Below are 25760 nucleotides of genomic sequence, written 5' to 3' on the forward strand. Positions count from 1 at the left end.
TTTATTTATTTTCGAGATAGAGTCTTGAGCTGTTACCCTGGGTAGAGTGCCCCATGGTGTCACAGCTCACAGCAACCTCAGACTCTTGGGCTTAAGCAATTCTCTTGCCTCAGCTTCCCAGGTAGCTGGGACTACAGGCTCCTGCCACAGTGACCGGCTATTTTTTTTTTTTTTTTTTTTTTTTTTGTTGCCGTTGTCATTGTTATTCTGGCCTGGACAGGGTTCTGACCTACTAGCCACGGTGTGTGTGGCTGGTGCCATACCCACTGAGCAACAGGTGCTGCCTGGAAGGCAGGATTTCAAAAGTCAGATCCATGAATATACATTCTACAAGGAAGGCTACTCTTCCCAGTAACCCAAACCACTCTGCTTTGATGTTCTTTGTCTCCACCCCGCCCCCACCCCCCCAGGGAGGAAGACTTGTACCAAAAGGGTCTTTGATCTTCATTATCTGGCTCATTGCTTTCTAACTCTGAGAACATGAAAGACAGATGCAATTTCTGTACGATGAGATTATTCTGGGAATTGAAAAACAGGCATAGTAATGAAATTTACCCAAAATTTTATCCCAAAGGGACATGGATCTTCAATAAGCAAACAAAGAGAAAATAACAATTTCACCTAATTATGTGTGTTAGGGACCCTGCTGTTTGTATGGTGTTGCGTGCTTTGTGAGTTCCTGCCTATTATAATAATTTAAGTTGTGCTTGCCTAAGAATTACAGAATGGTAATTTTTTCTCCTACTACAGGCTGTTGTTGAAAATCTGCTCATCCTTTGACTAAATACAGTGAATATTCACTGCCTACATAAGATTAAAAACTAAGCTAAAAAGTGAAAAAGGTTATTTGTCAGTAATCCTGCCTTTGTACCCTATTTTCAGTATGCTCTGGTTATTATTTAAAAGGAGATAATTCATAGATCATCTCTTAGAAACCATAAAAGCCTTTGTTATTTACCAATATACGGAATTCAAGGTGGAAAAAAGCAGGAAGCTAAACCTTGGAATTTCAACTTTAAGCTTTTACAGTAATGCTCATGTTCTTTGTACTCTGCACAAATATGTTTAAACTGTGTCTGGCCTACTTTAAAAAGTTAAAAATAAGAAAAACAAATTTCAGTCCTTTTTGGGTTGGTCAATTCTACTAAGCTTTTCTCCACCCATTCCTCCCAGTTAATAATCATTGATCTACTATAGAGAATAAGATTGAATTTACCAGGGTGAGGGCTCTTTCTGGAATATCACACAGGTATTGACTTCCAGTCCTGCTCTTACATTTGGAAAATCACTATTTAATTTTCATTTTCAGGATAAAGTATCTATATAATTTTGAAGTGTGGTCTATAATATATAAACATTATCCCTATTTACCAGTGTTCCCTAGACAAAATTCTAATAAGCTACTAAACAATCAAAGTGATTCATTAACCCCTCAGATATAATAGAAATGTATATTTTACTGATAATGCTTTTTAAAAGACTATTTTAATGTTAAGCCTTTCCTGTATCTTAAGCTACCAAAACATGGAATTGAAGACCTTGATTCAATGTTTGTGGTTAAAGACCTGGAGAAATAATAATATAAAAAGTTTATGCCTTGGATCATCTTCCCCACTTAATTGATAAACGTTTTTGTCATAACCACCACAAACTTTGGCATTACTAATAGAAGTCTCTACTCAGTTTTTTAAGGTTGTTAAATCACATTTGTAACTGTGCACATTTCCAGATTAGTCCTTGTCTTGATGTTGGAATCTGTGTGGGGATGAAGGAAAGGGTTAATAATTGAGGACTTTACCATGAAATTGTCCTGATTAATTAACACATTAATGACGTTTAATGAAGGAATCTCGATCTTTCAAGAAGTCATCAAGAACTCTCGGCTGGATCACATATGATAAATGGACGTGGACATCTGTCTAGTACTGTGAATTGTTTGACACTGAATAGACTATAACTAAAAGGGGTACTTGCCAGTCATTCACTGTGACCTAGTCATGATAGAGATCAAAAAAAGTTCCATGTGAACCCTTGTTTATTTTATGAGCCTTTCTAGGTAAAGCACTTTCTTGTAGGATTACACATCACATTATTTTTTCACAGGACAGTTTAATTCCATCTGAAATACCTGATAAAACTCTGTAGCTGTGCACCTTAGTAAAGATGGGACTGCACTTACCTAAGCTGCGTTGGAGGAACTTATGAAGAAACACCTTAATGTAATGTCACTCTTGTATCCCATAGCCCTCTGGCAAATATTATATAGACCATTAAGAATTCTTTAAAGACAAGTCATAGGAAAAATTGGCCTAGGAATATTTTCTTATTGTCTAGCATACCATTTCATGCTTAAAATCGGAAGGCCATTTGCTTTGTTTGCCTCATTTATGGACAGATGCAGATTGCTAAGAGATGCAAAAGTATGTTGAGTATTCTGTCTATACTTGTTGGTGGTGGGCTCCTGGGACAGGCTTAATCTATTTTTAAAAATCAAAATTTCCAGTAGGTATGGCACTACTGTTGGATCTATAAGAAAGTGCTTATTCCCAAATGAGCTGTTATTTGGAGCATAACTTATAAAATCAATTTTCATAGATTTTCATATATATTCTAAGAACTCAGGAGAGCCAGGTTCTCATTAGTTCTTTGAAAGAAAGAAGAAAGAGGAAAGAGAGATACTCTGGTTTCTCTTCAGATCGTATAAATCTTTTTTTCCTTTTACAAAGGAGAGAGAAGGAAAAAAAAGAAGGAGAGAGGAAGGAAACATTTTTCTGGCCATTAAATTTGTATCTCTTGGACTCTTTCTTCCTCTCTTGAGTTAGAAGCATTGTTTATTATTGTACATGGTGAGAGCGTTGAGATTAATTGCACTGAAATTTGTAGTACTTTGCTAAAATATAGTTTCAAAAGGTAAAAGCATGACCCTTATGCAAATGTAAACTGAACACATGTCAAAGTTTTTATCGAAATCCTTACCTGTGAGGAAACCAGTAAAATTATGACTGATTCAAAGAACATTTAGGAAACTAGGTGTTTATAAGTAATATTTTAATAAAATTACTGGGTTAGATACAAAACTGACTAATGTCTAATGAGGTCATGAACTTGTGAGATAGTCTATTCTACCAGATAGAAATTATTATTATTATAATTTTACTACCATACAAAAATCTCTATAAGTTAACAAGATGGTCTCCCTAAATATGGGTCCTTTAATCAATAGCACACAATAAGGTGAACTAAATATATTCCTCTAGATAACTCTTGACTCGTTTCGACCTTATATGACAGACAGGACATGCTATGCATCTTTCTTCCTTCTTTCCAAATCTCAGAAAAATTTTCTGACACTTCTGGGTGCTGCGTATTCTGGTTTTGACCCTCATGCCCTATCTCCTCTCTGTCCCTCGCCCTGTTCCTGTTCTGCAGCACTCTGCATCATCATGGCTGAATTTCCCAGGCTACTGTGTCATCTGGCATCTAGTTAGGTTTGGCTAATGGCAGGAGATTGCTTGATAAGTGAGGAGGAAGGGAAAAGCCAGAATATTTCTCTCTCTCTTTCTCTGCCCTCAGGAAGCCTCCTTTATATCAGTTGTGTCACTTCTGTGCTTCAGGGTGCCCCTGGACAGGCCCACTGGTGCTTGTCTCTTTTGCAAGAGCCCCAGAGCTCCTGGAATTTGACCCTCCCAGAGCTTCTTGCAGCTGCTTATTTGGGAAGCTGCACTATTTCCCTGGTTGTCTTATCTCCCATGATCTAAGTAATCAACTGCAAGAGCTAAATTCTTAATTTTGAATGTTCAGAGTTGTTTTGCTTCCTAGCTGTATGTACCTTGACCAATTCATTTAGGAGTGTTTTATTTATTTTTTATTCCATTATTAAGCTATAATAAATTTGTGACTCAGTGGTTTTCCCAGGGATGATGCATTCTCAAAACTAATTCTATGAATGTTAATATAACACTCCTAAAATCTCATAAGCAAAGAATTGTTTACAACGATCCTGAAGGATTGTTGATATAAAAGCAACATTTCTACAGATGCAGGTAAGTCTACAAAATCAAACAAGTTTTTTTGTCATTTAATTTTAGTGGTATCTTAAAACCCAGGTATATATACATATTATAAGGAAGAGGGAAGGGGGAAGGGAGATGCAAACACACTATCTATCTATCTATCTATCTATCTATCTATCTATACAGAGAGAGAGAGAGAATACGAGAATCATTGGAATTAGATGTCTGAAATCTTTTTCTAATACATATAACAATCTTCACAGTAACAGCTATCTTTTCAATCAATTCATTTGAACTCAATTTAGGTGCTTATTATGCCACAAATTGCATCCCCCAAGAAGGATTGGTCTTCAAGAGACTCTTATTTAAATGATTCAATTTTCCTATCACTGCATGTCAAGAGTAACAGAAGGACTTCTCTGTTCTCTGATAATATCTGCCATGGAAATAGTTCTGTTTTTAGGTTTTCTTGCACTGTGTAATCTATTATAATTGGAAAAATATCATGTTGACTTTTCTTTCTACAGTTTTATATTTTTGTATCATATTTCTTTAAGAATCTATTTTTATATGGTTTTCCTTCTCTGCTAGTACATTTTTGTTGGTGCATGGTACTGCATTAATTAAGAGTAAGTGTCCCAAACTGCTTGATAAGTTTTAGTCTACTCAAAATTCATACATTGAAACTTTAACTCTTCCAATCACTTTTGGGATGTGATTGAATCATGGGGGAATCCCTTATGAAAAAGTCCCCAGAGAGTTCATTAGCTCCTGCCATGTGAGTTTACAATGAGATGACTATGAACGAGGAAAAAGGCTGACACTGAACACTGAATCTGCCAACACCTTGAACGTGGGTTTCCCAGCCTCCAGAATTATCTGGAAGATAATTGTGTTGTTTGTAAGCCACCCAGTGTATGGTACATTCTTTAGCAGCCTAAGTGGATTAACACACCACTTTTGACATTCCTTTTTATTTTTTGTAGAACTAGTACTGAGGTTACCTTGCTCAGCTAATATAGTAGTTTTTACTGTTCTTCACCCCCTTGTTGACTCAGGAGCACCCCAATCTCAGTGTTTTTTGCCCACCCACTCTGTCTACTCATTCTTTCTTGAGCACATTGTAATCTGACTTTTATAAAATTATTTTACATACTTTGCTGCTTTAGTTCATTGTGCAAAATATGACAAATTAGTCATCATAGTTAATTCAACTCATATTTTATACTGTATTTTCAATATTTTTCATTCTCTTTTTCACTTAATATGTAATCTATATTTCCTTTTTTATGTCTACTTCAAGCCTAACTATGTGCCTGTTTTCAGTTAGTTTAGTACATGTGCATGAAATACATGATGGCCAAGTCTATCTTTGATTATAATATTAAGTTTGATTTTTTTCCATTGACTTTACCATGTGCCTAAAAGAAACTTAGAACAACTGGATTTCAACATCACCATCAGCTCATGGCTTGGAATACTTTGTACTCTTTCAAAATCTTTATTTCTAATTCAAGATGAATTTTGACATCTTGTTATTAATTTAGTCATTTAAATTTGTCATGGTCAGGGATTTTAAAACTACCAAGAATATGACTTCTAAGTTAAGTCACTTCTTTTAGGAGTGATATATTGGATATTTTACTTTAACAGGGAACTACATCACTTAATTTTGTTTATTATTGTCAAAAGATATCAGTCAATTCCACAGAAATAAATAATTGTAATCATTTCATTCTTTTAGTTATTTGGAGGAAGAACTGTATTTCTAAATAATATGCTTTTATTATTGCTTTGTTTTTTAGTTTTAGTTATTATTTTTTTAATTTCAGGTTGATGTGAGGGTATAAACAACCAGGTCACAATATTTGAATTTATTAGGTAGAGTCCCTCTTATAGTTATGTCCTGCACCCAAAAGGTGTGCAGTGCACCCCTACATTGTGTCCATTAAGTGGGAGTATCCTAAATCCTCCTTCCGTCTCCCACTTCCCTTGTTTCCCCTCCCCACAATTTGAGTTTAAATGAGTTTTTCTCCTCTGTGGGTATGAATTAAATTGTCTACTGCCTTCATAATAAAATTGAGTACATTCGATACTTGCTTTTCCATTCTTGTGATACTTTACTTAGAAGAATGTGTTTCACCTCTATCCAGGTTAATACAAAAGATGTAAAGCCACCATCTTTCTTTATGGCTGAATAGCATACCATAGTATACATATACCACAGCTTGTTAATTCATTCCTGAGTTGATGGCATTTAGGTGGTTTCCACATCTTAGCAATTGTAAATTGAGCCACAGTAAACAATCTAGTGCAAGTGTCTTTATGACAAAATGATGTTTTTCCCTCTGAGTAGATGCCTAGTAAGTAGTAGGGTTGCAGGGTCAAATGGGAGATCTAATTTGAGTTCTTGGAAGATTCTCCATAGTTCTTTCTAAATAGGCTATATGAGTTTGCAGTACCACCAACAGTGTAAAAGTGTTCCCCTCTCTTCACATCCATTCCAGCATCTGTAGTTTTGGGACTTTGTGATATGGGCTCATCTTACAGGGGTTAGGTGATATCTCAGCATGGTTTTGATTTGCATTTCTCTGATGATTAGGGGCAATGAGCATTTTTTCAAATATTTGTTAGCTATTCATCTATCTTCCTTAGAGAAGGTTCTGTTCATATCTCTTGCCCAGGGATAGATGGGATTGTTGGATTTTTTTTGTTGTTGTTGATTAATTTGAGTTTTCTATAGATCCTAGTTAACAAGCCTTTGTCTGATTCATAATATGCAAATATCTTTTTCCATTCTGAAGGCTATTTATTTTAGTTGTTGTTTTCTTAGCTTCTAGAAGCTTTGTAATTTAATTAAGTCCCATTTATTTTTGCTGTTATTGTTGTTGCAATTGAATCTTCTTCATAAAATCATTCCCCAGGCCAATATCTTCAAGTATTTTTCCCCACCCTTTCTTCGAGGACTTTTATTGTTTCATGCCTTAGATTTAAATCTTTTATCCATCTTGAATCAATATTTGTGAGCGGTTAAAGGCATGAGCCCAGCTTCAGTCTTTTACATGTGGATATCTAGGTCTGCTAGCACCATTTATTAGCAAGAGATTCTTTTTCCCTGTGTGTTCTTGTTTGGTTTATTAAAGATCAGGTGGCTGTAAGATGTTAGTTTCATCTCATGGTTTTCTATTTGGTTCCAAATGGCTCTGTCTTTGTTTTTCTGCCAACACCATGCCATTTTAGTTACTATGGCCTTGTAGTATAGCCTAAAGTGTGGTATGATGATGCCCCTGGCTTTGTTTTTATTACTAAGAATAACCTTGGCTATGTGGGTTTGTTTCTGGTTCCATACAAAATGAAGAATTGTTTTTTCCAAATCTTGAAAGTATGATGTTGGCATTGTAATGGAGATTGCAATGAATCTGTACATTGCTTTGGGTAGTTTAGACATTTTAATAATGTTGATTTTTCCTAGCCATGAACATGGCTCTTCGATTTTGGTTATTTCTTTTCTTCTGCTAGGATTGGAATTAGATTGCTCTTTCTTTTCTGTTTCCTGAAGATGATTCATTATATTGTTGATGTGCTCTCTTTCTGTTTTTCAGATGTAGGCATCTGATGTGATAAACTTTTCTCTTAGGACTGTTTTTGCAGTATCTCACAGGTTTTGATAACTGGTAGCTTCATTTTTGTTATGCTTGAGTAATTTAATTTTTTTCTTCTTAATCTCTTCCTTAACCCAGCTGTCATTCAGAGTAAGGTTGTTTAATTTCCCTGCCCTTGTGTGGGGATGTATGTTTTTGTTGGAGTTGAGTTCCACCTTTATTGTCCTGTGGTCTGAGAAGTTACAAGGTATAATTTCAATTTTTTTGATTTTGTTGAGGTTTGATTTGTATCTGAGGATTGATCTATTTTGGAGTATGTTCCAAGGGCTGTTGAGAAGCATGTATATTTTTTAGCTTTGGTATGGTGTGTTCTGTACATATCTATTAAGCCCATTTGTTTTAGGATCACATTTATGTCCCTTGTATCTTTGTTTAGTTTCTCTTTAGAGGATCTGCCATCCAATTCTGTGAGAGGGGTATTAAAATCCCAAGATATTATGCTGTTCTGGAGTTTCATATTTCTCAGACCAATTAAGGTCTGTTTCATTACTCTGGGAACATTTAAGTCAGGTGCATAAATATTTAGAATTGAATTGTCCTTTTTTATTGTTTTGTTATTTTGAGACAGATTCTTACTATGTCGTCCTCAGTAGAATGCCATGGCATCTAAGCTAACAGCAACCTCAAACTCTTGGACTTAAGTGTTTCTCTTGTCTCAGCCTCCCAGGTAGCTGGGACTACAGGTGTCCACCGAAACGCCTGGTTACTTCTTCGTTGCAGTTGTCATTGTTGTTTAGCAGGCCTGGGTCAGGTTCGAACCCGCCTGCCTCAGCATATGTGGCTGGCACCCTAACGACTGAGCACAAGCGCTGAGACTGACATGTCCTCTTGATATTGTTACCTTCACCAAAATAAAGTGACCATTTTTGTATTTTTTGATTTTAGTTGTCTTCAAAGTACAAGTACCTGAAAATAAGACTGTGACCCCTTCTTTCTTCTAATTTCTATTTACCTGAAATACTGTTTTCCAATCTTTCACCCTGAGTCTTGCTTCATCTTCAAGGCTAGCTGAATTTCCTGGAGATAGCATATAGATGGTTTGTGCTTTTCTAATCCAATCAGTCAGCCTGTGCCTCTACAGTGGGGGAATTCAAGCCATTAACTTTTATTGACAGAATTTGTAATTGTTATGGAATTCTATTCATATTATTTTATGAAAGTCTGTTGCATAGTTGTAGCTTTTTTTGCCATTGTTAAGCTAGATTTTGTCCTTTAGTTCTGAATATTTACTTTGCTCATGGTCCATTGTGATGGTTAACTAGAGAGTAGGTCTAAGTATTTTCTGTAGAGTTGGTCTTGTAGTGAATTTCCTCAAAATTTGCATATCATTAAAAGATTTGATTTCTCCATCAGTTTTGAAGCTTAGTTTAACAGAATACAGAATTCTGGGATGAAAATTATTTTGTTTAAGGAGGTTAAAGGTAGATGACCATTCTCTTCTGACATGGAATGTTTCAGGTGAAAAGTTTTCTGTCACCCTGATGGATCTGTCCCTGCAGGTCAATAGGCACTTACTCTTGGTTGCTTGCAGAATTTTCTTTTTTGTCTTGAGTTTGAACATGTTCATGACAATATGTCTTGGAGATGGTCTGTCTGTGTTGATATGGCCCAGGGTTTGATATCCCTCTAAAAGGAATGTGTCAGAATCTTTAGTGATACTTGCGAAGTTTTCATTTATGATATACTCCAGTAGGGCTTCTATTCCGTTGGGGAGTTATTCTTCCCCTTCTGAGTACATATAATTATATATTTGAATGCTTTGTGAAGTTTTATAATTATCTGAGCAAATTTTCTGCTTTCTCTATTTTCTTTTCTGCCTCTTCAACTGCCTGTGTTATCTCAAGAGTTTTTTCTTCTAGCTATAAGATTCTTTCTTTTCCATGGTCTAACCTTTTATTGTTTACTATAGAAAGTAAAGATACTTTCTACTGTATCTTTAAGTTCCCTGATGGATTCCTTCAATTTTTTTTTTTTTTTATTGAATGGTAACTATGTACATTAATGCACTTCTGGGGTACAGTGTGGGGTTTTCACATGCAATCTGAAATACTTCCATCAAACTGGTCAACACAGCCTTCATGTCATTTTCTCAGTTACTGCTTCAAAACATTCACATTCTACTCTTAGAAAGATTCACCTGTACCCCTATAAGGTAAACCTCAGAAATAATCCCTCCAAACCCCCTCCCTCCACCCATTCCCCCCTCCCTTGATTCCTTCAATTTTTTAAGTTCCACCGTATCCTTTGTATATTCTTCATATATTTTATCCATTTTTTGGTTCTATTTTTCCACTTTCTCATTAATTCCCTTCATTTCCTTTGCCATTCGTATTTTTAATTCCCTTTCTGTTATTTCCATTAATTATTTATAGGTGATATCCTCTATGAGATCTGCCTTTTGGTCCCTTGATGGGGTTGCTTTGTTTTGGTTTTCCATGTTGCTGGAATTTTCTCATTGGTTCTTCGTCATGTGTATTTTAGTCTTCTTCACTTCCTTCCCCTACTTTGTCCTTCTCACTACCTCCTTTGCTTTAAATTGTCTTGTCTTATAACTTAGGTGTTGAAGTGGCCTTTTGGTATAAGGCCAAAAGGTAGAGAAGGGTAAGTAAAGAGCAAGAAGGGAGAAAGAAGAGAAAAATAAGGAAAAAGAAGGGGAGGTGAAAGAAGAGAAAGCAATAGGAGAAATATTGTTGTTCAGCAGGGTGCTATGGCAACACATGCAACTCTAGGACCTTGGGAAGCTGTGTTGGGCTATCCACATGAGGTCATGAGCTCCTTACCTGCCTGGGAAAAAGCAAGACCCCACTTCTACCAAATATAGAAAGAGAAAAAAAAATTAAAAATTAAAAATTCAGCAGTATGTCACAGTGAGGACGTGCCAATGCTGTCTTTCCAAAGGCCAAAGCTAGAAAGATACCCTAGACTATGAGCTCTTGACCTCCTTGAGCCAGACCAATGCTGTGACCTCCCACCAGACCAATACCATGTGCCCCTAGCACTCAGACAAAAGAAAAAAAAAGGTAAAAGTAGATCAAGAAAATTAAAAATACAATTATATAAGATAAAAGGGAAACAAAAGATATTTTAGCTGTTGTATGAGAAATTTGTGTGTGAAAGGTGAAAAAAGCAGAAAAATCCACCAAAAGAGAGAAAAGGGGGAGAAATAATAAGGACAGAATAGAAAGAGCTGAAAAACAATAACAAAAATGGAGGAGCCCTTGCTATTGAAGAATGTAAAAATGAAACAATATAAATACAAACAAAAATCAAAGAAATAAATATATGTATATAACTCTATGTGTGTGTGTGTGTGTGTGTGTGTATATATATATTGCAATTGTTGCTTGGAGGCCAGGTGGCACTGTGGTGTTAAGAGACTGAACACACACTGTTTCACTGGGAAAAAGTGGAGTTAGAAGCCACTCTCTTATTTGCACAGGAGATTGGGTCCTATCTTCCTGCTTTACTTGCCCTCATTCAGGGCCTTGTTGCTTTGTCAGCATTCAGTCTCCATTAGATTGGGATCTAAAGCTCTTGCCAGATTCCTTAGGAGGCACATCACACAGTTTTCTTTGACAATGATGCCCTGGCTGCTCAGCTCACCTCAAAGATGGATGCCCAAGATCAGCAGGTGCACCATAGCTGGTTGTGTACTAGGACCCTGCAGTTTCTTTCACCTGGCCTCCCCATAGTGTTGGTGCCCAGCTAGCAGACAAGCCAATGAGAGATCCACCCCACTCAGTATTCAATGTTGGCTGCTGGACATTATTCAAGTCCATGCTCACTCATGTAAGGCTTCTCCATTTATCCCCAAATCAAAAACCTGCAGGACAGACCTTTCCTGCTCATACACAGGCGGGCTGGTTGGCTGGCCCCTGCCTATTCCTAACCATTCACCTTCTATGCTGGTTTTCCTCAGTTCCAGACTTCTTTAGTGTCTCTGGGAGTCCACTACTGCTTCACTGTGTCTCTGGAGTGATGTCCCTGGGTGGGCTTCCCTAACCAGAGGTGGCTAGAGTTTTCTTTCCACTGCTTCACTGCCAGTGGCTAGTAAGGACATGTTTGTAGTATGCCATTGTGCTCTGTCCCCACCTTTTACAATTTCTTCATATATCACTTTCAGACCTTATGAACATCTATAATAAAAGAATAAATAACCCCTGTACATCAATTCCATCATCTTCCTCATTTTAATCCTCTCAGAAAAGGTTAAATTTCACTTTATTTTGTTTTTAAGTTACTAATACCTATTAATATTGTGCCTTTGCAAATATTATTTACCTGTCAATCAAGTAATGAACTTTGGCTGTTTCTTATCATTTGTAATTTTTTTCTTTGTTGTATACTTTATAATTATTGTTTTTTCATATATAATTTTATAATTTTATGAATGATCAACTGATCTGTCAAAACAAAGTTCCAAACATTCTATCAGTTCCATTGTTCACCAGTTATACTTTTTTCCTTTACAGACTTCTCTCCTATTCCTTTCCTTTGTACTTCATCTTCCATCTGTGCTAGTCATTTCTTAGGAAGGGGGCCTATCTCCTGTTGTAGGATTTTTCTTCACCACTTACTATGTCAGGTTTCCTGTTATGTCTTTGTTTTGGTCAAATGCATCTCCCAGTGCAAGTTCCTGTATGACTGCACAGGACCATGCACCTTAAACTGGCCCTGGTGGGCCCTTTCAACATAGAAATTCTTAGTTTGGGAAAGTTGGGTTTGTCTTTCATAATTTCCTCCATCTCCCCTTCCTATTCCCTATCTGTAGAACTTTAGTTATCTAGCTAGATATTAGATTTCCTAAACTTGTCCCCTAAACATTTGATCTTTTTTATTCTGGTATATTCATCTTGCTTTCTTTTTGGCCACTTCTTGGGATACTAATTAGACTTTTCATGTAAATTATTAGTATTAATTTTCAAAAGTTCTTTCATCATGACTTATTCTTTTTAAAAGTAGCATTATGTTCTTGCTGTATGGATGTGTCTCTTAACTTTTCTCAGAGATTTTTGTTTTATTTTGTTATTAAATGGTTCTCTTTGGTCTCCATATTTTTTTCTGTTCCCGCCATGTTGCCTTATTTCGTTTGTATTTGTCTATGATTTTCATAGCAAAGGTTTTCCTTCAATACCTGTTGACCATTGACAGGCTCTGAAAAATGATTAACATTTCTCTGTGTACAGATGGTATTTTTTACCTGCTGGGCTTCACTAAATGATGATAAAGCAGTGAAGTTTTTGTTTCTAAAATCTTATTTCTTTGGGGTTTCTCAGTGTCTCTAGGAGTAAATCCCTCAATCCTCATCCTGTAAGTAGGTGAGAGAGAGGATCCTGGGTTTTCATCACTCAACATGCTGACTTTCATTTAATCTTTATGTTTGCAACAAGCTGTAACTTCTGTCTCATTTTTTGGTTTCCTGTGGGGATAAGTTAGGATAGTTTTCAGTTACTTGAGGTCTAGAAAGAAATCTGAAAGCTTTAGAACATCTACACAATCTTTCTATTTTGATCAATCCCTGAATTTTAAGATTTTGAGTATCACCACTTCCTGTGTTATTCTGAAATTCTGTGGTGGTTGTCTTCATTCCCTCAGTAATCATCCTGTGAAAGCATTTTAGTTTCTTTTCCTTGATATCTCTAAGTCAGTTACTACATCTCACTATTTCATTTTTCCGAAAAGGTTTTATCAACTTTTCTCTCTATTGTATTTTTCCTGTTCTCTTTCTTCTTGTAGCTGTTTTACTTTTTCAATCTTTTTCTGTGATGTTAATGAAGTTTCAGTTGTGAGCCTCAATAAAGACATTCTTAATATACAAGGTTTAAATGCAAACCATAAATCTCCTTTTGCCTATTTCTTTTACTTAAATTTTAAATTTATTTCACAGATTCAGTGATTTAGCTAGCATTCACTTCTCTCAATGAACATCTCTGTCAGGAGTCAGGCTCCTCCAGTGTGTAAACTTTGTCCCAGGGCTCTCTTGAACCTCTTATGTAGTAGCTGACTCTCAGCTTTTAAGCAGTTTCCCATCTCTTCTAGCTCTGCCATGGACCAGGGCTCACTCTGATACTGATCACTACAGAAAACTCCTAGAAGTAGCTCTCTAGTCATCAGGTCACTCCTCTCCATGGACACAGAGAAAGGGTGAATGTAAGTAGGATGAGCCCCGATTGACTCTAAAGTCCTGTTTCTACAATCTTTTCAACACCCACAGGTCTGTGCTACGGTTCTCTTATATGAGGGGATAGCCTTGTAGGAAGTATGGTGGAAGTTACACAAGAAAGAGGGCACAGCCAAAATGGACAATTTAAGAAGAAATTAATAAAGGGAGAATTTACAATCATGGAAAGAATGTAGAGAACTACCAGAATAATGTGGTACCTCTTGGCCAATAACTTAGGTCTCCGAGGATGTGTTATCATCACTAAACCTGAAGTATCAATGAGTGAGATGGTTACAGAATCTTACAGAATCCAGAAAGAGAGAGAACTCAGTGGATAGGGCTGCCTAACAAGTGACCTGCTGTGGAGGATTACCCTCCAGGGAGAACAGAAGAATATTATGCTATCTTCACTTTTCTCCTTCTCACGTGTTGTGAATGCCAACTGAACACCTGATAGACTCTCTACAGGTCAGCTCTGAGGTCAGGGAGCAGAGTAGAGAACAGTAGAGCAGATCTGGAGGGACAAAGGAAAGGTTTTAACACAGAGGTGGTCCCTTAGCTGAGTGCTAAATATGAATTTTCCAAGGTCCAGGAGACTGACATAGATGTTAAACTGTTCTTAAGTGAGTCTGCTGGGTGTGGATCCTATTCCTAACCTGTCTTCTCTGTTTACATAAATATCTTACTAGCAGGTGGAAATCACTAAATTTCTTCATCAGAACACATAGATTTAAATAAAAATATCAAATTTAATATATATTTATTTAAATACATGTATCTGAATTTTTTACAAAGCCATCCTCAGTTTATATAACCTAAATATTAGAGGGGTAACAGTCATCAGCCACAAATGACAGTTTCTATCCTTAGAGTCAATATGGTCTTAATAAAGTCTTCCTCCTTCCAGGGGGTAAGAAATAAATCTGGAAATCAGTTCTAACTCTCTAAATGTTTATATCGCTTATAAAAAATTTTAATAAGCTGAGAATTATGCAATATACATTTCTGTAAAAAATACTTCTAGAAGTAAAGTGATAGTTTACCTAAATTGTGATTTCTGGAGAAAAGGGAGAATAATTATGTATTGCTTTGTATGTAAAAATAAATAAAAACTTTTCTGTCACATATTCTCTGCCTGGATAATTTTGTTCCTTTACATGTAGATTACAGTAAACACATTTTTAAGACTAGTACTATTTATCATACTATTTTTATTGTGTATATAAAAGGTACACAGCATGATATTTTGATATATATGTGTGTGTGTGTATAGTGAAATGATTTGTCTGATCAAGCAAATTAACGTAGTCATGATCTCACACAGTTTGTTTTTATGGTGGTAAAAATACCCACAAATCTATTCTCTCAGCAAATATTCAGTATGCAATAAAATATTATTAGCTATAATTCTCAACCTCTATACTACTGGTTTCATTTTTTTCATTTTGTTCTATTATGTAAATTCAGGAATTATTTATTTCATAAAACAAAGATATCATGGAGCTTTATATTTGCCTAAGTGAAAGAACAATGTCAACTTTAAATCTATATGCCTGCTTCTCAGACTAAGGTTAAGATTTAATTCCTTGAGCATAGACCTGCAAGTAGACAGTTTCATTTTTAAAGGATTTTTGTTATCCATTTTTATTGTTTTAGGCTCAAGGCAGGTCTTACTGAACATGACATAGTAGCTTCTTGTTCTGCCAGTTCTTATTTATGTGATTTCATATACTCCTGCTTATGAACAGATTTTCTTTTAACTGAAAATCGTGATTATTTGGGGGAGTGTGAGATGTCTCCAGCTTTTTGGAACTGCACAGAAGTCACTTTTCTGTGTGTGTGCTCAGGCTTGTCTGGTGGGAGCAGGGGTTTCCATCCTTCTCCAGACAGCTGTCTCCTGCCCTGGGCATTGGTGGGACCCAGTCTTCTTCTCCTAGTGCCAGACCTGAGCAAACCAGACTGCAAGTTCAGGAAAGGCAGGGGCCACTGCCTCTGGTTACCATCTCAGACCCTCACTGAGGACACAGCCATGGCCAGGGGTGAATTGGGATGGGGCAATGATTAATCAAGAGGAGGGTTTCAAAAGCTTGGGGGCCATGGGTCTTCCTAATGAGCTGGTCTCCTGATTCATGGTTGATTTGATACCTGGTCCAAATGGGATCAATCAAGTTCTCTTTTCTGGAAATCTAGAGCTTGGGCTGGGAGGGGGTGGGTCAATGTTTATCTCTGTTAATGATTACATCTCATATTGGGAAGCTTGGAGTGGGCAGGTTCTACCCAGTTACCAAATGGACTGAAGAGGAGCAAAGAGAATGGAGCAAAGAGAATGGGGTGCCTCTTGCATTCTAATTAATCCTTTTCCATGAAATTCCTTGTATTATTGTAATAAAAGCATAAGGATATTAGCATGAGATGGTTTCTGTTACAGCCAAGATTCTAAGCAGGGCTTGTATTAGAAAAAGCCTTGAATGTTTTGATTTTATGGATCAGAGGTTCACTCTAGCTAGCCCACTCAAAACCCTAATGCTATAATAATGACACTGTCATGGAAATCTGACAATAGAAGCTGTCATAGGGTGGGAGCTGGTGAGAAACTGAGGCACATTGGATTTAGGATGGTGCCAGGACCTCTGCAGCTGAAGGGAGTTTGTCAACTCTATTAACAGGATTTAGGTTCAATTCCATGTTTCTGCCTTTTCTGTCCTACTAGATTTTTATATCCTTTTTGTAAATTCATTTATTCATTTATACATTATACATGTTCTATTGCATTAGGGATAGTCTGTGTATTTTATATCCTAGAATTAATGAAGACATGTATAAAAACATGGAATTTTTCCATATGTGTTTTTTCCTCTTCCTCTTCTTCCTCCTTCTTTTTCTTCTTCTCCTCCTCCCTCTCCTCCTCCCTCTCCTCCTCCCTCTCCTCCTCCTCCTACTTCTTTTCTTCCTCTTATTTCATCTGGTTTTATTATTAAAGTAATTTGGCTTCCTGGAATCAGCTGATCAATTTTGAATAAATATTTATAGAAATCAGCTGTCCTCAAACTACGGCCCGCAGGTGTTTGCAGCCTGCTGGGTGTTTTTGCCGCCCCTGCCTGTGCTGCTTAGCAGCCAACTTGTCCTGAGGCCCACAGTCCAGCTCTCCAACAGTCTGAGGGAGAGTGAACTTGCCCCCTGTTTAAAAAGTTTGAGGATCCCCGGAATAGATAGTATAACTTCCTTACATGGTTGGTGGAAATGACCGGTGAAGTCATCTAAACCTGGGGTTTTCTTTATGTGAAGATTTTTATCTACAAATTCAGTTTTTCTATTTCTTCCTGAGATTTGGTAGTTTGTGCCTTGTAAGAAAATTATTCATTCTGTCTAACTTGTTGAATTTTTTGGCATAATTTTGTTTATATTACTTTGTTTTCATAAAACTCTTTTAACATTCTTTTGTATTAATTCTATTATTTTTGTCATATTTTGGTCAGTTTCAATTGATTGATTTTTATCCTTTTTATGGTGAATTTTCCTACTTTGTATGCCTGGTAGTTTTTATTTAATGAGAGTACAATTAGGAAAAATATCACATACAAAAAAACCAATCAATGATAATGAAAGCCAGAGAAATTAGCTTTTATCATTAATGTGGTTAATGATGGGCAAAATGTGGATTAGTTTCTATGTAGGGAGAGATCACAATGAACAGGAATCTTCAAAAGACTTAAGACATAGATAGCATCCAAGATATACCTTGTAACCAACCATGATTTAAACAGTCAAAGTTGGTAGGGGTATTGGAGAAAGGAATTTCAGAAAGAAAGAAGAGCTTGGATCTAGGATGATATGAGAATTTTTGAGGAACATTGGCTAAATAAGTTTGCTTGGAAATTAGGATGTATATAAAAGAAGTAACGGGAAATACATGCATTTCAAAATTTGATCACGTTGTTTGCATCCTCAGAGTTTGTAAATGCCTTGAAAATAGGTACAGAACCAGGTGCCCATGCATTATAAATGTGTATACTTACATATAGACTAGAATTGCGTGTTTATCTTTGAATATGTATTTATATGTGTTCACAGATATCCTTTTATATGTTTTCACACATATGCATTCATATATACATATATATATGTGTGTGTCTTAGGTACAGTCACAGATGCCAAATAATTATTTATTTAACTGAATTGGGTTTTTAACTTTTTTTTTTTTTTTTGCTAACATCATCTACTTAAAATAACTGGTCTACACTGTTTAGTAGATTAATTGTTAACTTGTTTTGCTACCATGCACAGTAGCCAGTGGCATCTTCACAATTCTGCTGGGTCAGAAACTTCCTAGGTTTTAATGTCAAATACATATACTTACCCTAAGCTTTAGGAACCTAGAATATACCTAAACCAGATATCAAGGGCACTCTTTTCTGGTTGGCTTTCCTACTCTGATGAAAGGAACCAAATCATTAAAAGAGATTTGCTAAATTAAGGGGACTTTTTAATTTTATGCATATGATTTTATGATTTCATCTTCATGTCTGAGAATTTGCCCATTTTATGGCTTAGGAGTTAGGTTAACAGTATATAGGTATCTATCTTCTTAAAAAAATAAAAAGTTTGTACAGATATATACATATAGTAAAGTCTAAACACTTTGAAACACATCAGTATAGAATGTATAATCATTTGAAAATGATTAATGAAGATGTTTGGCCTTTTATTATCTACAAAGAAAGTAAAATAATAGTCTAAGATTGACAGTAATTGTAGTATGTATAATTTGATTACAAAAGCAAATTCACGTTTGGAATAATAATGAAATAAATTATTCCATTAACCTGGTGTTCTAGTTATAAACAAGCATTTTATAACACAAAAGCTTTCTCTTTATGTAAAAGAAATACATATTCACTAAAGAAATTTTAGCGTATACAAGTAAAGCAGAAAAAAGGAGTCCTGGTAACCCCCCAGTATTTCTATCCATATATTTTGGATTTGCACAGTGGGTTTGAGTGTGTGAGGGGGTGGGAGGACATAAGGTTTTACAGAGTTAGAACCATATCAAATTATATTTTCTAGTTGAGTGGTAACAACTCTCTGAAGTGTTCCTTCTCTGAGGAATTTTTTGTGTCTGATTATGGTTTAACCCACATTACCTCATTATATTCATAATATTTTGTTCTTAACTCACATCAAAATGGCGATGTGAGAAAGCGTGTTCCTATGTTCATTGTGCAAGCTGATCCATTATCCGCTTGAATCGAATTGAATATCATTATATTTGAGTGCTTAAATTTTCCTAAGGCTCTTCGTATCACAAGTGTCACCAGTCATACATGGTTCCTGATAGAGTATTCCCCTGCAACAACTGCAGGCTGTTCTAAGTTAGGGAATGTCCCTGTGGATAGTCTTCCAGGGTAGTCCATTCTTGAGATCTTTATTTTGATCTATTTCTTGTTCATTTATCAGTTAGGATTGAGTTCATTTTATGTAAAGGAACACAAAATAATAGTGGCTTGGGTACTTTTGTTGTTCTCTCCTCTGAAACAAGTCCAAGGTAGGCAATTTCATTCAGGTGAATTCATAACATGATTTCCAGACCATTTCTATCCTTCTATTCTGCAGTTTTTAGTGTGTGGTTTCCTTCTGCCAAGTAATTTCATGAGCCTCAGTGGTTGCTGGACCTTCGGACAGTTCACTGCATTCTAGGCAATAAGAAGAGAGCAAGGATACAAGAGAACTCCTTGAAGCTGAGTCAACCCTCTTCAAATAATTGTTCTGAAAGTCTCACTCGGCAACCTCCATTCACATCTCATTGACCAGAAGTTTGTCATGTGACCATACCTAGCTTTAAGGGAGTCTGGAAAAATGTAATTTTTTAGTAGGAAAATTGCTAACAAATAAAAATAGAGTATAGCTATTCAAAAAGAAGGCAAGGTGACTATCTTAACTACTATTTTTAAACTACATGATATACAACTAAGTGCAACCAAGTTATACTAAATTCTCACAAGAAGGACACATGAATGTTGTATGTTATACACATGTATTTCTAAGCCAATGGAGAGCTCTGGAAAAGAAAAACTCATTTACTTTCATAAATAAAAGGCAATTTATCAAGATAGGATCTTGAGTCATAACCATGACAAAAATCTCAATGCATTGATCCATTATCACTATATTCAATGTTTTAATTTTCATAAGTAATTTGTTTTACTTGTTATTTTTATGGTGCTTTGCTTTGCTGACTTTGTACTAAGAACATTTATAAGTACACAGAATTTGTTTTTCATTATTGTCTGCATATATTCTTTGTTATACAAAAGTAAATGGTATATAAAAGCAATTGTTTACAGTTTCCTGAATAAGTACTTTTAATCTAGATAGATTTCTTTCATAAGAAGTAAAGTAATTTTTATTGGTAACATCTAATACCTTTGCTGAGATCATTTTTTGAGGCAATTTTTGGCCAGGGCTGAGTTTGAACCCTCCACCTTCAGCATATGGGGCCAGTGCCCTACCCCTCTGAGCCATAGGCACTGCCCCCTTTGCTGAAATGATAATCAGCCTTTATACCCTAAGACATGGCACTAGAAATCATCCAAAGCAAATTGTCAGAAAATCTGCTACATTTTCTATGAGATATGTCTAAAACTACATGCACTGTATTCTTTCTTTTGAAATACATTTGAACAGAAATGGAATTAAATTCTGTCTCATGACTTAGGAAAAGAGTTGTCTTCATATTACTTATCTATAGTATGTTGAGAGTAAGGAATATTTGTTCCTTTTTTGCATACTCTAATATATATACTTCAGAAATACCTGGCTTACAATGTAATGCATAGAAGTTTGCAAAAGTGTTATAAATTTATTGAGTTCATTGGTATCACCTTACTACATTAGATATCTTTTTTTGTGTTACAATTATCCCAAAACTCAGTGGCTTTACACTAAGTTTTACTTACAGTTAAGTACCATTACTTAACTAAAGTTATCTAACTTCTATCTATCTTAACTAAAGTTATCTACTTATCTACTTAAAGTTAGATAACATTACTTATCTAACTTTCTGTAAGTCAGGAGTCTAGCTGAGTCCTGTGCTTTTACATTCCTCAGAGTTAGGACACATGATTTTATGGATGCAAATAAGAAAAAATACTTTCAGATTTGCCTCAGGTGAAAAATCATTGCAGTAAAAACACTCAGGATATATGCATATATATTTTTTCTCATCTTGATTAACTTTGTAGGGAATGTTTGCTTTCCATTTTTGTTTTTATTGCTGTATACACGAAATAATAGCTACTGTAGCAGTTAGAAGAGCATCCTTTAACTATTTCCTTAGTGCCAAATCTGAATAAGCAAAATAACCACAGAATAAATTCTACTAATAAGACTAAACTGTTATGAAAATGTCTATTTTGACTTGAATTTTCAGGAAGACCGTCCTTGAAATATGGCACTTAACCTAAGTAGCTATACCCCTAATATTACTGGGAGGCAAAATGATTTCTAATAATTGCTTAAGTGATAAAAACTGGCCTTGTTTATACTAAGAAAAAGTTTCTATTTGATGACCTAGAAATAGCTATGTTAAAAGGCTTACTCAATGTGTGCATTTAATATTGTATTATTTTTTATATAGTTACATCTCTTTCTCTCTCTCTCTGGCTATTTTTTGAAATAGACTAAGATGCTTAGTGAAGCAGCTGGAAAGAGGTGACGTTAATGTCGTTGACTTAAAGAAAAATATTGAATATGCAGCATCTGTGCTGGAAGCAGTTTATATCGATGAAACCAGGTAAGTGTTGACTTCCTCTCCCTTTTATCTTCTTGGCCTCCTTCCCCTCTTGGTTCCTCATTCTTGATGCTCCTTTATCTCAAACAGGAATTCAGCATATCTTTGTATGAAACCAGAATCGAAATCTTATTAAAATTTAAAAGGTTCTTTGTCATGGAGCACATTAACTGGATGATGATTCTCTGGGGTAAAAAATACACTTCTTGATCCAAATACGTTAATGTCATAAAACAGTCAAACACTAAAGATATAAAATATAACATTTAAAAAAATTAAAATCTTCTCTCCCTCCACCCTCACTGTCCTTAGGCCCTGACTTTTAAATGTCAGAGACACGTGTAGGCTTTTATTAGTTATCACTGACGTAAGGGTTTTCCATGCATTCCCACGAGAGGTATCCATCAGACTCTCCATGCAGAGCTCGCGAAGGCTACTGAGGGCCAGCCCTAACTGTGTTGTTTTGTTTTGTCTTTGGGGGACAGAATCTCACTCTATTGCCAGTGCCAAAGTCCCATGGCATCAGGATAGCTCACTGCAGACTCAAACTTGTGGGTCTCAAGTGATCCCCAGACTCTTGATTAGCTGAGACTATAGGACCCACCACCACATTCAATTCTTATTTTCTATTTTTTCAAAGATAGGATCTTTGTTTCCCAGACTGGTCTTAAACTCCTGACCTCAAGCAATCTTTCTGCTTCAGCCTCCCAAAATACTAGCATTATACGAGTTAGCCACCGCACCCAGCCCCCAGATGTGTTTTTGACCATCGGCCAAACTTAGCTTTATACTTAGCAGAGTGGTAAAGAGATTAGGAAAAGGGTATTTATTTGAAAAGGATTGTTAGCCTAATGCTGCAACTCTCAGCCAAGCCATTTCCTCTTGTCCCCCTACTAGGATATTTGCAAAATCCATGAAATTTGAACAATTGTGTCTTGGTGTTAGAAGAGTGAGACCTAAGCCTGATTCCTTGTCAAAAAATAACAACAACAACAAAATGCACAAAGAACCAGGCTGATTAAGTTTACCTGTGAATTTAGAGATCTAGGGATCCTGTTAGGGAGAGGTGCATTTCCAGAGTTTGAGATGGGAAAAGTGATGAGATTTTTCAAAGCCATAAGGCACACAGAGTAGAGGTCTCCTGAAGTACCAAAGAGTCCGTAAGCCAGGTGGTGAAAAGAGGCTACATGGGATGATTGATGATAAGATGGGAATTATAAAATTTCATCCGAAATAGCAGAGACCTATAATGCTCAAGGAAGTCTCTTGATGTGGCAAGTCATCTCTGAAGGACTCACAAACAATCCAGGAGGAGAAAATAGCCAGTGTTTGGGCATGTCACACAGATGACAGCAAAACCACCAATATAATTCCCTGCCTTTGACGTCACATTGCTGAACAATCAGAAGTAGGGGAACATGGAGAGGGCAGACACCACCAGCCCCTTCCCCTCTAGAGGTGTCCATGCCTGAGTCAGAATGGAGCTTGGGGAAGGTGATAAACATTAAGGTAGACTAGAGATCAAAGGTGTTTTGTTTTCTCTGTTATCCTGGATAGAGTGCTGTGATGTCATAGCTCACAGCAACCTCAAACTTTTGGACTTAGGCAATCCTCTTGCTTCAGCCTCCCAAGTAGCTAGAACTTGGGAGTGTCCTATGCCACTCCTGGCTAGTTTTTCTGTTTTTAGAAGAAACAGGTTTCACTCTTGCTCAGGCTGGTCTTGAACTCCTGAGCTCAGTCAATCCACGTGCCTCAGCCTCCCAAAGTGATAGGATTATCACTGAGCTACTGTGCCCAGTTCAAGTGACCAAAGTTTTATTTATCTGTGTGGACTTCACACACACACACACTCACACACAATTTTGCTTAATATGTAATAAATTCACATGGTTCAAAAATGCAAATAATGTAAAAAGTGCCCAATGAAATTCTTAGGTCCCCCATCCCATTCTACTTCATTCCCCCATATATATTTCTCACACAGTGATTTATTACTAATTTTTTTTTTTAGGCTGCATTTTGCTCTTTTTTTTTTTGTCACATACACATAGATCGTGAATAAATTTATGCATATGTGGGGTACAATGTGTTGATTTTATTTTACATGCTTTTCTTTCTCCTTTCATGGGAGGTAGTAAGTACATTATACAAATGGTCTTCCATTCTGCCTTTTTATTCACTAAACAAGAAAACTTGGAAGTCTTCCAAGATCAGATTCTGAACTTTTTGGTATCTGCCAATGAGAATGTTGTCTAATAACCAACAGAAAAGGCCATAGTGAGGGCTGGGCCACACAGGTGATTTTTTCTTAATCCGGGGACCAGAACTCCTCTTATGGAGCATGGTTTGGAAACACGAATTAAAGGGAAAAACAGGCACAGTTTTAGATCATGAATTCTGTCTAGAATTGTTTTTCTGGTTAACTTTCACTGAATTTATGTAAATGTCTGATTCTGTTAAGTGAGCAAAGATCCACAGTGTAAATTTAAAAAATTGGTTGTTCTTATAATTTTCTTGCTCCTTCATTTTCATGGGTGTTCTTCGCGTTCACAAGTTGACTGAACTTAACAGATTTAAGATTTCTTCCATATGTCCTGGAGCAGACATTTCATTTTATATTTATCTGTAATACTCAAAAACTTTTGCCCAAGAATTCTTTGTGGATGTCCATTATGGGTCTTATAATGGCCTGGTGTTAGCTATCTGGTTTGCCTTGGTGTCCTGGCTTTCATTTGATACGTGATTATATGTTATATTTACTCATTGTTCCATTGTATTTCATTTCCCTAAAAATTATGACTCTGTAGTTAGTTTGCTTATTTCCCTAACTCATTCAAACATATGTTACATTAAACCATAGCTCTTTTTCATATGAAAATTGCTCTTTTGTTAGGAAAAAGGGTCAAGTACAGCACTTAACTGCTTCATGATAGAAATATTTTTTTCGTTTTTGCTTCTTATAATGAGTCATCTCAGCTCTTAATACCTCATCATTTCTAACTTTTACTTATATGACACAAAACTTTTCATTCTTTTGTTTGATGCTTCCATGGAGCCGTGATTTTTAAATTAGATTAATAATAACGCCTAGAATTTGCATCATCTTCAAAGGGCTCTTGGCTTCATTATCTGACATTAATCTCACCACAATCCTATGCACTTGGCAGGATGATTATTACTTTCTGTATTTTACTAATGAGAGAGTTGAAGCTCTTAGAAATGAAATGGTTTGCCAAAGGTCAGAGAGCAAAGTATTGGCAAAAGTGGAACTAAAAACTAACCTTTGACTTCTTACTTAGTGCTCCTTCCTCTATAGATGGCTCTTCTCAGATAATTGCTATGAAACAGGATGGTTTTTAAGGACATCTGAAAGATTTAAATGACAATATATAATACAGTCCTATAGCAGTAATTATAAATACTGCAGCTAGTGCCAGCATGTATTAAGCACCTGTTACATGCCAAGAACTCTTCTAATCACTTAATATGTGCTATTTATTTAAACATGACAACAACCCCATGAAATAGAAATTCTTCTATTACCATTTTGTATATAACAAAACTGAGTCACAAAATAGATACATGGTGTACCCAAGAGAACACAAATAACTCACTGAAGAGTGAGATGATGGGTCTGGCAAACTGATTCTAGGGCTTAGGCTACTGGGCACCATTCTCATCCTTATCCTATTTATAACATTTTACTAAAAAGCGACTTCAGAAACTTGCTGAAAGTTTGATGAAAGCTCACATGCTGTCAGGGTCAGCAGACTCGGTGGTGTACGAGTTGTGTTGCATCTCTTCCCAATTCCGCCTTTAGTGATGTCATACTGGTAGCTTGAAATTGGCCACAGTGAGAGGATTCATATTACACATCAGAATTTTTTTTTCCCTGGAGAGCCAATTGTTAAACATTTACCATCACTCCACTGGTGATGAACCCTCTGAAGCTTCCAAGAGCTGTGATTTTATGCCCAAAATATCAGTTTAAGAAATTTTAGAGCAATAATGCTAAGGTAGTTTGATTTCCTGTGTACAGGGTGTCCATAAAGTTCTTGTGCAATGGAAAATACTTGTCTAGTGCAAATGTCCTTACGATAAAATGACATTGTATCTTCTAGGCAGATGCCCAATCC

General features: G+C 36.1%; 1 protein-coding gene across 2 annotated transcripts in view; it reads left to right on the plus strand.

The window, feature by feature from the left end:
* Window positions 1-25760, plus strand: part of PDE1A (phosphodiesterase 1A) — a 346207-nt gene that overhangs the window by 217923 nt on the left and 102524 nt on the right. For both annotated transcript variants that reach the window (XM_003791460.1, XM_003791459.2), the window contains one exon: window positions 21514-21627. In XM_003791460.1, coding sequence (XP_003791508.2) covers window positions 21514-21627 — 114 coding nt within the window. The remainder of the gene's footprint in view (window positions 1-21513; window positions 21628-25760) is intronic.

This window comes from Otolemur garnettii, unplaced genomic scaffold (genome assembly GCF_000181295.1).
Source record: "Otolemur garnettii isolate 467f Iridium unplaced genomic scaffold, OtoGar3 scaffold00048, whole genome shotgun sequence".
Taxonomy (NCBI): Eukaryota; Metazoa; Chordata; class Mammalia; order Primates; family Galagidae; genus Otolemur; species Otolemur garnettii.